We start from the raw sequence: 13,174 nt of genomic DNA on the forward strand, positions 1-13,174 counted from the left end.
CTCTGAACTACAAATGTATATATGTTTTGCATGCAGAAAAAAGTTTTTTTAAAAGGACTTAGATATGTTATAAAGTTTACCAGAAGTACAAAACATCCAAAACATAATAAAAAATTACATTGAGGTCCTTGGACCATCGAATGACCATTGTCGCCGTCAGAACGGTCTGTTGTCATTGCTCCCATACCAGAGCGAGCCTGACCTTGTTGATGACAGCTGAAAAGTCTCCGTGCACGTGCCCTTAAGGACCTGGTAAAAATCTACGCCGGAGCTCCATCTAATCTATCCCGACAGATGAACTTTAGGAGGATCGGAGTCCGAAAGACTGACTCAAACAGGCGTCACTCCTTCGAGGACAAAAAACTCCAACCTATCTAATAGCCGGAGCCGAGGCACCAGGTCAGGCAAATCCCATCGCCGGACGAAGATCGAGGAGAGGAAGGCTTTTGCCCTACAGAGGGGAAATAAAACGTATGCATGCAAACAGAGTTTGACCATAAAGATGAAAAAATGATTCAATTGACATACTCATAATAAAAAAATGCATTTTGTTAATGATGTGATCACAAAAATGCCCAATGGAGCTCGGCCTCCATGGAGGCCGAATTTCAAATGATCAAAATTCAAATTTCCACATTTCATTTTTTTTGAAAAAATACACCTATACTTAGAGACATAATGCACAAGTGTGTAAATTTTCAGCTCAAAATACATTAAAAATGAGTGATACACAAAAGAAAAACAAATATGAGGATTTTTAGTAGACGCACTATTCATTCACAAACTCCATGAATTTGTCTTTTTTGCACAGATCACATTTAAAGGTATTTCATCCTGCAATTTTTACACACATACACATCACATCCTTGTTTACTTGTACATTTTTTTTCAGATTTTTTTTGAAACTGAAAAGTTTGAATTCAGATTATTTTCAAAAATTCCGTCCTCCATGAAGGCTGAGCTCCAAAACGCCCCACTCACAATTAAAGTTACTATTTCAACTTCTAAATCTTTCAGTTTCTTCTGCCATAATCTATTACCCCCTCCTATTTCGGAGGGAGTAAAAAATTAGTTGCACATCACGCCTCCCGTTTCCCAAACAAATTCCCTTGTTCCGCCTAAAATGCAAATTCGCTACAGAAAGTGGCCACGACATTTACAAGATACTGTGCAGAAAATCATATCCAGAGCATCATCATAGATTGAGGTTCAGGGACCTGACTGCCAAGGCTACTGATGCCTGAAGGTACTCCTGGATGGAAGAACGGAGGGCGCGATTAGGGATGAGAGCACGATTTGGAAGTGCCAAGTTCGTCATCGGAGACCTATTGCTCCCGCCATGAAGCCAGCGTCTTATGGCTTCCGCTTCATAGGTGAATCCATCAGATGCCATTTGTGGATCGTTCATGATCTCCTGAAATATAGAAATTCACCACACAAACATCATGATTTAGAAAGAAAGGGGGAATGTTGATAACTTGTACGCACGTATAGAAGTTTCAGAAACATGTGTCCAGACTCCAGATTATCACAAATGCTAACAAAAGGTTATTTACCTGGAGGATTGGACAAATGAAGTGGGCAGGGCATGAGGGTGCAGGAGGCTTTCTGACCAGGGCCTCAACAACGGTCCAAACCTCAGTCAGATCAGGCCGCTTTTCCCTCGTCATTTCCACACACCTGAGGCCAAGGAGTGCTAACTGCTTGGCTTGTGTGTAAGGCCAGTCCCCGGCTGATTTATCTATCAGCAAGTGCAGGTTATCACTTTGAAATGCTTCTTTCACTTTCTTTGCGATAGCCAAAGGGGGCATTCCAGTCAAAAGGCGAAGGATAACAACACCCAGTGAGTAGACATCAGAAAGGGGCGTGAGGTCCCCAATGGTGAGGAACTCCGGATCCATGTATGGAAGCCTTGCTGTTAGGTTTGGTGGACAGCTGCCAGGCTGGAGACATAAGGTGGACATACCAAAGTTGTAGAGCTTGCTTCTGTAGTTGGCACCGATGAGGATGTTGCAAGGCCGGAGATCACCGTGGACCGAAGCATTAGGCTTGTGTGAATGAAGGAAGAGTAGTGCGCAGCAAACCTCACCAATGATCTGTGTACGGTTGTGCCATGATAGAGGTGGAGTGCCATCGGCACACACAATTCGGTCTTCAAGGTTTCCCTTAGGTAACCACTCATACACAAGAGCCGAAGCTTCAGAGCACATTCCAACGAAGGTGACAATGTTTGCATGTCTCCCTCCTTGACGAAGAACAGAGATCTGCATTACTCTCATGTTAAATCACAGAATCAAAGCTAAGTACCACTATCACAACAGGCGAAGGCTACCTCTTGTTGAAACAAACTCTCGGATTTGGACAGCTTGATTGCTACCATAGTGTTGTTTATAATGCCTTTATACACACATCCATATTCAGTGTCCTCCATCTTGCACAGATCCTTGAAATGCTCTGTTGCTTGTTCCAAACATGTAAGGCGGAACTCGAGAATAAATTGAGAGTTCCTATCCCGTAATTCATCCACCTGTCGAGCTGCACTATCTCGTTCATGCTTTAACTGACCACATTCTGCATTTACAAATGCAGGTTATATTGCAGCTACCAATTTATGTTTTAGAGCAACTGAAGAATGAAAAGAAAGGCGAGAGGTTTTCGCAGTTGATATACCCATTTTTGCCTCTTCTATTTGAATGCGACCCACAGTATTCTGAGTCAGTAATGCATCTATCTGTCGCACTGCATTGTCTCGTTCATGTCTCAACTGGTCACACTCTGCATTAAATATATGAAGATTACTTACTGCCAATGTTTTAAATAGCGGTCGCTATGAACGCTATTGCAGCCGCAATAGCGATAGCGCAGGCTAGCCGCTACAAGTCGAAAGCTGCGCTGGGTAATAGCGTGATTGGCACGATGCAGCCGATATATGCGCTGTCCGACTGCAATAGCGGCCCTTTGTGTAGCGCCAGTTGCGGGCATAGCGGAAAGCTTAAAAAAATTAGACCACCAATCCTCTTATCCGGTTATCCCATCCCCTTCTCCTGGCGACGGGCGGCTGGCACTTTCCTTGCGGCGGCGCGGCTAACTCCGGTGGCCGGATGGAGAGGCAAATCCAGGCTCACCGTCACCGGATGCCGCCGCTCCCCTAGCCCCATCTTCCCCTGCTGGTCTTTGAGGGAGCAGCCAGCACAACGGCCACCTCGTCGCTCTTGCTTGACGCCTTTCCCTGGTCGACGACTAGCCGGTGCGGGACGACACGGCAAGCCGGCGGGTAGTACCTCGCTGGTCCCTGTTCGACGCCGTACTAGTCGATATCCCAATGCAGCCCATCCGCACCTCCTCGCTTGACGACTACTTCTGTCCGGCAGCTAACCTTTTCTCTGTTATTTGTTTATACTCATTGATTCATAGTATCTCCTATAGCTCAGCTTCTCTGATCGATGTACTTATAGAGTTACTGTACTGGGCTTAGTCTATTCGATGCACTTGCCCTTTCTCCGATCGATGCACTTGTAGAGTTACAGTTAGTCTTTTTGATGCATAGCTTAGTAGTCACTACTTAGCTTTTGCAGTTACAGTAGACAAAATTAGGAGGATCTCAGATCATAGAACACTCCATAATCTCAGTGGTAGCACTAGCACAAGATGGAATTGGTAATCCTTGTTTGCATCTGGTAGCTCAGCTCATAGAACAATACATTATTACTATATAGTTGTGCCTCACGTTCCATTTCTGTTGTAACTCGGTAGCTGACGAAACTTGCACAGTATTGTCTTTCTATAAATTCAGTCAAATTTCTTTTGTAATTTTCTTTTGTACTTGGCAACTGGCAGTTGTAAATTCAGTTTGCTTGTAATATCTTTTGTACTGTATCAACAAATTCAGTTTACTGGCAATTCTAAGTGAAACAAATCAACTATTTGCACTTTTAATTCAGTTAAATACCTTATGTTTTTTTCTGCAGTGGTAATTCAGCCAACTATCTGCACTTGTAATTAAGAAGACCAAGAAGTGTACATGGATCTGAATGGAGAAGAGGATGAGGATTGCGAATGACTTGTGCATCTTTCATGATCAGAACCGGATCTGTTTATTTTTGCGTGATGGTCGTGGTCTCACTTGTATGATTGCATCTTCCATGGTCAGAACTAGATCTGTTTATTTTTGCGTTATGGTCCTGGTCCGACTTGTATGGTTGGTTGGTAGTCTTTTTTTTATTACATGGTTGAATATTGTACAATGGACTAATTGTAGTGTATATTTGTTCTGTCATACTGATAGTTTTTGTTTGCCTGGTTGAATATTGTCCAGATGGACTAGTTACAGTCTATATGCTTATATAAATGATGATTCAATTCAAGTGTCATATTGTTGTCAACGGCTTAAAAATATACATTATATTCTCAAATTTGCAAGTGTTTTTACAAATCCGCTATGCGGACATAGCGCCCGCAATATCGCTCGCTATCCACATTCCGCTATGCCGAGCCCAATCCGCTACCAGCCCGCTATCCGCTATTTAAAACCATGCTTACTGCTGCTACCAAGCTATATTTTTGGAAAGGAAAGAATGAAAAGCAAGACAAGATAAATTTTCGCAATTATTCATCCACCTTTTTTTGCCTCTTCTATTTGAAGGCGAACTAAATCATTCTGTCCCTGAAACTCGTCCACCTGTCGCATTGCATTGTCTCTTTCATGTCTCAACTGGTTACACTCTGCATTATATATATGAAGATTACTTACTGCTGCTACCAAGCTATATTTTGGAAAGGAAAGAATGAAAAGCAAGACAAGATGAATTTTCGCAATTATTCATCCACCTTTTTTTGCCTCTTCTATTTGAAGGTGAACTAAATCATTCTGACCCCGAAACTCGCCCACCTGTCGCATTGCATTGTCTCGTTCATGTCTCAACTGAGTACATTCTGCATTATATAATGGTATGTTATATATTGCTGTAGCAATTGATATCTTCCATCAATTGGAATGTAAAACAAGACAAAAGAAGTTCTCGCGAAGTTGATCTACCAAATTTTCCCGCTATATTAAGATCAGAAAGACGTCTGAATTCAACAATCTCCTCTTCTAGCGCACATATGTTCCTTCCTTCTTTCTACATGTCGTTACATTAACAATGTTTTCTCAGTGGTTTAAACTACAAAGTACAAGAATTATACATAAAGGGAAGTACATAATAAATAGCATCATAAAATCAAGAACAACAAAATGTATGTCTTTTCTACCAGATTACAAAGAGCCTTGACTTAGGTTTTCTCTCCCACTACTAAAAGAATGGTGTGTTACTTGGTCACCTGAAGCCAATCTGGACAGTAAGAATTAAGAAAAACAAAAAACAAACCAAGGAACAAAATTTCTTTTAATACCAAGGAATAATAGATTAAACTCTCAAATTTGAAAATTCTTACATATAATATTTGAATTGTTTAACTTATATTCTTACGACTGAATATGATAGTATATACTACTCTCCCCGGTCATACTTGTCGCTGGTTAAGTACAACTTTGGTTGGTTTAGTACAACTTTGTACTAAAGTTGTACTAAACCAACGACAAGTAATATGGATCGGTGGGAGTACTAAATTGACATATTTTGTACAAAAAGGTTGTTTGTAAGTAGCCATCCCTACTTTTATTTTAGTTTTTAGAGCTAATTGCAATTTGGACAACATATTATTACACTAGTTGCAATCTGCACTCTGTATGTAGCCATCCCTACAACAACAACAACAACAAAGCCTTTAGTCCCAAACAAGTTGGGGTAGGCTAGAGGTGAATTGCTCAGTGTTAGGTGCCTAGAGGAGCAGAATGCATGTTTAACTAATAAACATCTAATAGTTTGAGACTCAACTTATCCTATTAAGAGTACAATAATAGGTATTATGGGCCTTTTTTAGAGTTTGTGCCCATGTCAATCTCCTATATACACTGCCCTATGGACCGCATATCAATACTGTACTTCCATAACATGTCCAACCAGGCTCATGTTCTAGGTTCGACATACTCCCCGTGGGCCAGGTGGGACTGGATAGAACTCATACCGTGGAAGGTTAGGAAACTAAGAGACAATTGTTTGTCTGTATCCAGACAGAAGGTGGATACCAATAAAATAAACAATGCAATCTTCTAAGATCAAACAAGAAATCACCTTTCCAAATCACTCGGATAACATTGTACCACTAACCTAACTACGAAATATACTTGTCAGATGAATCTGTTGGTAAGGGTCAGATACCAGGGATAAAGTTCTCAGCACTCTTGACACAGCAGGGCCTAATTCTGGAGTGGTAAGCGAAGCTTTAAGGCTTTAGTTATGTATTTTGACTAAATTCATTGCTTAATTCATACATAAACAAGTAAATGATATCCCTTTTATCAAGAAAACTTGAATTGACCGGTGACCCTTAGGGCATCCACAATCTGTGTGGTAGAATATGAACTTAAGATGGGAGATGCGACACATAAACTATGACCATAGCTGAGAAAAACATCATAATGTATATGGCAAAGCAACCGATAAGCTGTGACCTACATGGTAGACAGAGAGGGGGTTGAACAGGAGAGAGGGGGCTGACCACAGGAGGTATAAGGTCTTTTTTTCTTATGGCCTACACTGCAGACGCGCTAAGAATAGAATAACAACATTCCTAACAAACCATGTCCTTCAAACCCTATTTAAAGCAATCTGTTGCCCAAGTCAGTAGATACCCTTACTAAACTAAGCAACAATCTAAACTTTATCTCCTTAATTCAGCAGCCATCATTCTGTTCACGTGAATAGTAACTCCTACTGCACCATTGGGCCTTGACCCAATAAACATTATAATACTGCCCAGCATGATTGTATGCTGAAAAAATAAATCATAGAAGGCACAACAAGATTCAAACAGTAGCAACAACACAAAAGCCTGTAGTCGCAAAAAGTTGGTGCAGGCTGGGAAAAAAAGATTTAAAGTTAACTGGAAATGCAATCCTGCAGCTAGCAGGAAGCCACAATTTGAGTCCTGGAAGTAGAACACAAGAAAGGCTACCGTCAGTTTATGAACATGTTCGAGGAACAATTTAACAGAAGGGTATAAATGCTGGTTGCATGACTTGGGTCTTTTCTGGAAGCAGATGATGTCCCCATTTTCAATCTGAAGAACGGGAGCGAAGAAAGTAAGTCCTTGGGTTTAGGAGTAAGTGGAAAAGCAAAAAACATGTATAACAAAACCAGACCTGGTTGACTGTAAAGGTATGATGAATGTCTAAGGCTTCACACATCACATTTGGTTCGAATTTGATTTCCTGAATGTAAAAATGAGAAACTAATGAGACATGGTGCAAAACCGTATCCATCTGACATTAGGAGTAGCAGCTTGCACTTGTGCAAAACCTGACCTCATACAATTCTATTTCCTCGTCTGCACAAAAACCAGCTACGCTTCTTAGTTTTGGGAGAATATCTAAAGGCCTTGATGAACAACTCACAAACAGCGTTCCGATATACCTGTGTGTCACATTCACAAGAACAAGATATAACTAAGAATTCCCAATTGCTAAAAAGGACAAAATAATGAATTTTAAGTAAGTGCTGACCGTAGCTGTGTTTGTTCTGGGTCATAGAACTTTAAAAACACCAATAGATATTCCCTGTTTAGATTTCGTGGAGAGCAAGGATTGAGCACCTACAAGGAATTAATATTGAGGGAATTTCATAAATACAAAGATCACTGGATGGAATAAGAAAGGTCCTTTCACAAACAGCAAGGCTACAAAGGAAAGGATAGAACTAGCATGGATCTGTGGGCTTTGGGATCTACCTCCAAAAACAGCTTCACATCAGCCGAAAAAACCCTTCCGATCTACAAGAGTGATTATTTATAGTTTAGCATGTCATGAAGAAAACGGAATTATATTTGGGCAGGAGGCAATTTCGAAACACAGCATTGTTCATTTGATATCCTTCAATAAAAAGAACATAAGACGATCACATTGCATACTTACAGATAGTTTCTTTTCTTTGGAATTCAAAGGCCTGCTAGGGCGGCGTGTCCCGTTTTGCCGTCGCTGGCACAACCAGAGGTGTTGAAACTTAACAGGGGTACCAAGTTCTTTTGCGAGTTCCTCCTGTGCACAATTTAACCAATCAGTATTGTGAACTCATTATAAACCATGAGAAACAATAGGCTAGAGGAATAAACAGAGAGACACTTTTACCTGCTTAAGCAAGTTATATCTAGAGGCAGCACAAAATCATAAGTACATCATTCTATCTTACAAGGAGTGAAGGTATACATCAGATGGAAACTTCAATCATCTGGATATTTTTAGAAGTTAAAAAGGAAACTTTATTCCAGGGGCAAATTTAAGTTAATAAAATAACACAGTGAAGGCTAACAGTAAGAAGCATTTAAAAGAATGGAGCTGGAGTAAGGCGTGAGGAATCCTCATGCATGGTTCTCGAACAAATGGGTATCTTGGTAGTTTTCCCACAGTTGGCACTGTGATGACATGGAGTAGGGTACTAGGGTTGTTAGTGATTAAACATCAAATGGAGTAGGGTGTCTTGGTAGTTTTCCTATCGTTGACCTTTTTCTATACAGGCATTTTTCAGCCCAGATACCATGAGACCTGGAAAGAATCTAACACTTTAGTAGCACAACCAGAAGAAAGATTGATATCAATAGGCCTACATTACAGTTCGCACATTACATGAGATATTCGGGGAAGGCACAAGCTTGAACCATTCAAATTGAACATTACATGCTTTCAAGGGCTCATTAGCCTTCCTATATTTGATTCAGTGGAGATGAACAGACCTCATACAGGAATAAGAGGACTAGAAATTTAACAACAACAAAAAACACGTCTACGAGGTATTTTAACACATAATGGAGGTTGGCATCTCATTCTCATCCAAAGCTAAAAGTAGGTCTGCCTGAAGGTCAGATAAAAAGGGCTTTGAAGGATGCATTTTAGTCCGCATGGATTGGTATTATTCCTTGATGAAAAATATATTATGTGAACCTGTCATACGTCTAGAAACGAGATTAGCACTAGAAGTGATTTTTGGAAGAATGTTCAGACATAGATTGAAGATCTTGAGTTTCTCAGTTGGCATGTGCAGTCAGGTACAGAAACAACAGGTTGTCCTTTACTACTTTCGGTGGTCAAAATGTAATTGCATAATGAGTGCCACAATAAACTAAAAAATTTATGATGATATATATAGAAAATAAATAAAGTGCATGGTACAAGTCTGCAACCACCCAAACCAATTTTATACAGCACTAAGAGCATCTCTAACCGATCCCCAATAATTTAGAGGAGCAAACAGCCAAGTATACAGCAGAATATATTTTTAAAGGAAAACAAAAATATGTTTATGATATATGCCAAGAGACGTCGAGTGCTACTTAATTGAGAAGTCATCTGCCTCGATGCCTTATAGTAATTGCTTATTATATCTGAGGATTCATTCTCATATCCTAAAATTGGTAAGGACTGTAACAGTTTGGAGGGCTTAGCGTCTCCAAAAACTAGAAACCTATTAAGCCCGGGCACTTAAAATCTCACAGATCGATCTCCTAAAAGTGAAATTAAAGACCCAGTAACCCAAATTTGGACAAGGATCTCGGGAGTTAGTTGAAGAAGGCAGGATGTGGATATATGTATACCATGAAAAGGATTACGGTGGTGCCAACCGGGACCTGGAAAGCCCGCACTCTGTCGAAGTCGACGAGATCGAAATAGAAGCCCCCGCTCCCAATCTGCGACCGCAAATCCTCATCCCTCGCCACCTGGAGGAAGAGACGAAGCCCAATTATCAGGATCGGAGCCAGCCCCCATGCTCTTGCTCTGCACAGATGGTCAGCCCCCATGCTCTTGCTCTGCACAGATGGCCATAGGATCGGAGCATACCTTGATAGTCCAGTGATCCTGCGCCATGGCGGCGATGGGGAGAACTTCTGCCAGTCGTGGGGCTCCCGTAGTGCTCGTGGGCACTGTTGGGGTTTTCGGCCGGCGCCGCGCGCTGCGGCCGCGGATTGTTGCCGCTGAAAAGGGAAACGTACCGAATTGTGTACGGGAGAAGCAGCAGTACGCTCCTCCAGGGAAAAAAAGAGAGAGAGGGGGAGGTAAACGGTGCTAGGCCTAAATGAGATAGAGGGGTTCTAATGGGCCTAAATGATAGCCCGGCCCGTTTAATATTTCCGGTGTCCCACGGGCCCGATCCAGCCGCCTGCTTCGACGACTTCTCTTCTTCACAAGGAAGAAAGGATACAGAGAGAGACAGAGAGAGGGCCACCCACACCCCCATCCCCAGCCCCAGCCGAGCCGAGGTCTTCCGCCGACGAGCGAAACCAAGCCGCATCAAGCCCCCACGCGCACCGATGGACGCGACCGCGGCGGCGGCCGGAGGAGGAGACGGGACGCAGAGGACACTGTAAGCACCCTCCCGATTCCTCCGATCTGGTTTTCCCCCTTGCTTATCTGTCCGTTCCGGTGCTCGCGTAGCCCGGCGGTGCGGGCGGATCCAGAGGCTCGACTACGGGGCGCCCGGTCCGGAGGGTCGACGCCGGCGTCCCTCCGCAGGGCGGATCTAGGGCTGGAACAAGGGGGAGGGGAAACTAGGGTTTTGCCAGCGGCGACACGATTTAGAATGCGATGTGGGACAATGCGCTATCCTTATGCATTGACAGTATGGATGAATTTCTTAGTGCGTTTCTCTAGTTAGTCTCAACTCATGAGGAACCAGCCAAACAGTTGCAAAAGCCTTTTACATAGTACAATTTACTCCCTCCGTCCCATACTATAAGAGCGTTTTTGACACTACACTAGTGTCAAAAACACTCTTATATTATGGGACGGAGGGAGTATTTGTTAACTTGTTACCACAGCTTGTTGTCTGAATATTTTACTTTGATACTCCCTCTGTTCACTAATATTAAATGTTTTGGATATTTCAATATGGACTACATACGGACTGAAATGAGTGAACAAATGCACTAAAACACCTCTATATATCGGTTCAGAAAAAAGTTACAGTAGAACTTATAATTTGGAACGGAGGGAGTAGAATGGATAATTTTTTTCTGGTGTTAGTATAGAAGCTTCTCATCTATCTCAGCTTATGTTAACCAGCCCAACAGATATAATAGAGGGTGCTTGGATACAAGGGACTATTTTTAGTCTGACTAAAAATAGTCTCTTTTAGAGGCTAAAGTTCCAAGCACCCCTGACTAAAGTGAGGCTAGGACTAGTCTTGAGGCTAAAATCTTTTAGTCATGGGAAACCTACTAAAATATGTATTAGCTCTCTCTCTCCTCATTTAATTTCTCTCCTTAGTTCTGGATTGGAGGGTTTGGAGGATAATAAATGCTCAATAACTAGATTTTAGTCTCTTTAGTATTTGGATCCAAGCATGGGTGAGACTAGCAAGTTTTAGTCCCACTACTTTTAGTCATGGGACTAAAACGTATCCAAGCATGCTCATAGTCTTCTGTAATTGTACAAGATGGCCATAACAATTGTGTGCATGTTAATTGTTTTTCTTTTCAAACAACCTTCGTTGTCCAAGTTGTCCCCATAGTGTGCAACTGCAACTTTTTTCATGGTGCAATTATGTCTTTCAGTAAATTTGTATATGCACGTGATTAACTCTTGATGCCTTATTACATCATCAGGAATCCTTATGTGACTGGTAATTCGGTGATTGCAATGAAATACAAGGATGGTGTGATCATGGCATGTGACACTGGAGGTTAGTTTTCACTTCTGCACACGTAAATATTGCTCCAGCGGTATGGAAGTCATTATATACTTTCCTGTGCAGCCTCCTATGGGTCAACTTTGCGATACAAGAGTGTGGAGCGTATCAAGGAGGTTGGAAAGCATAGCCTTATTGGAGGGAGTGGGGAGTTCAGTGATTTCCAGGAGATTTTGCGGTATCTGGATGAATTAACGTAAGTTGCCTTTAATGGTGGTTAGCTCATGTTTTCCTTCTCTCTGCTATGTAAAATCCATGTGACATCCTCATCTCCCTTCCTTTTCAGTTTGAATGATCATATGTGGGATGATGGCAACTCATTGGGCCCCAAGGAAATCCATGCCTACCTGACAAGAGTAATGTACAACAGGCGCAATAAGTTTGACCCTCTATGGAACTCCCTGGTGCTTGGTGGAGTGAAAAAGGGCCCAAAAGGCGATGAGAAGTATCTTGGCATGGTATATTATTCATTCAAAAGGATAGTACTACTGTTCTTTTTTACTTCTGCCGGTTTGTCAGCATTTTATCTTATGCCTAATTTTTGGTGTTCAGGTTAACATGATTGGTACACACTTTGAGGAAAACCACATTGCCACTGGATTTGGGAACCATATGGCAATCCCAATACTTCGTGGTGAATGGCGCGAGGACATGACTTTTGAAGAAGCTGTTAAGCTGATTGAGAAGTGCTTGCTGGTCCTGCTGTACCGTGACCGGTCATCCATCAACAAATTCCAGGTTACAACTTGTCATTCTTATTAGTGAACTCACTATCGCCTAGAAGAAAGTTTGGCAGATTACGGTCTGTAGCTACTGAATTGTTGTAACATTATGCTTTTGCACGACAGATTGCCAAGATCACAACCGAGGGATCAACCATCTACCCGCCGTATGCCCTGAAGACCAACTGGGGGTTTGCCGCCTTTGAGAACCCATCCAAGGGTGCTGTAGGAACATGGTAAGGCCATGAGCTAGGAAACGAAGCAAACTGTGCTGCTGAAACGGTTTCAGCCCTTGTGAGCGTTTGATCTGAATACGACTGGACTCCACATTTGCTTTGTATGACATGTTTATAATTTGACTTAAAGTCTTGTGAACGTTTAAGGTAGATCATGTCTTGTATGATGATGCCTCTTCACTCTGGATCAATCTGGAGTGCTGGCCGAGGGTGCCTGCTCCCAAACCGCGCTCCATTTGACTTGTTTTGGCTGCCCTTTCATAGTCGAAACCTGTTCTTTTTCCTCTTCAAAATAATTTGTTCACCCAAGATCACCATGGTGGCAGAAGTAATGATTCATGACGGCACATACAATCTGGAGCGAGAGTGGATACACCATTGCCCCCGTAATCATGATTATGTCCTTAGAAATTTGGAATATGCGCGGTGTTCTCTTCTGTGT

At 42.1% G+C, this 13,174-nt stretch overlaps 2 protein-coding genes and 1 long non-coding RNA gene across 5 annotated transcripts; 2 read left to right on the plus strand and 1 right to left on the minus strand.

Annotated features, from left to right (window-relative positions):
• Positions 1-989: 989 nt before the first annotated feature.
• Positions 990-10,098, minus strand: LOC119295287 (U-box domain-containing protein 57-like). 2 transcript variants are annotated; one of them, XM_037573685.1, is made up of 15 exons: positions 9,929-10,098; positions 9,685-9,807; positions 8,012-8,134; positions 7,828-7,869; positions 7,604-7,692; positions 7,406-7,514; positions 7,244-7,312; positions 7,057-7,161; positions 5,036-5,120; positions 4,828-4,932; positions 4,618-4,722; positions 2,671-2,775; positions 2,333-2,571; positions 1,557-2,264; positions 990-1,414 (listed from the first exon to the last, which is right to left on the minus strand). In XM_037573685.1, exons 1-15 carry the CDS (start codon positions 9,953-9,955, stop codon positions 1,196-1,198), a joined length of 2,253 nt encoding a protein of 750 aa, XP_037429582.1. In that variant the 5' UTR covers positions 9,956-10,098; the 3' UTR covers positions 990-1,195. The 2 variants fall into 2 exon arrangements, with proteins under 2 accessions (XP_037429582.1, XP_037429583.1); XM_037573686.1 differs by lacking the exon at positions 4,618-4,722.
• LOC119295288 lies at positions 2,943-4,305 on the plus strand. 2 transcript variants are annotated; one of them, XR_005143876.1, is made up of 2 exons: positions 2,943-3,362; positions 3,969-4,305. It is a non-coding gene; the product is annotated as an uncharacterized LOC119295288 (long non-coding RNA). The 2 variants fall into 2 exon arrangements; XR_005143875.1 differs by having other exon boundaries at positions 2,945-3,274.
• A 186-nt stretch (positions 10,099-10,284) lies between the features above and the next one.
• LOC119295289 (proteasome subunit beta type-4-like) lies at positions 10,285-12,974 on the plus strand. Its single transcript, XM_037573688.1, has 6 exons — positions 10,285-10,451; positions 11,692-11,768; positions 11,841-11,970; positions 12,061-12,232; positions 12,327-12,512; positions 12,623-12,974. The coding sequence occupies exons 1-6, from the start codon at positions 10,399-10,401 to the stop codon at positions 12,734-12,736; spliced, it is 732 nt and encodes a 243-aa protein (XP_037429585.1). The 5' UTR covers positions 10,285-10,398; the 3' UTR covers positions 12,737-12,974.
• The last annotated feature ends 200 nt before the right edge of the window (positions 12,975-13,174 follow it).

The sequence above is a fragment of the Triticum dicoccoides genome, chromosome 4B (assembly GCF_002162155.2).
Source record: "Triticum dicoccoides isolate Atlit2015 ecotype Zavitan chromosome 4B, WEW_v2.0, whole genome shotgun sequence".
NCBI lineage: Eukaryota > Viridiplantae > Streptophyta > Magnoliopsida > Poales > Poaceae > Triticum > Triticum dicoccoides.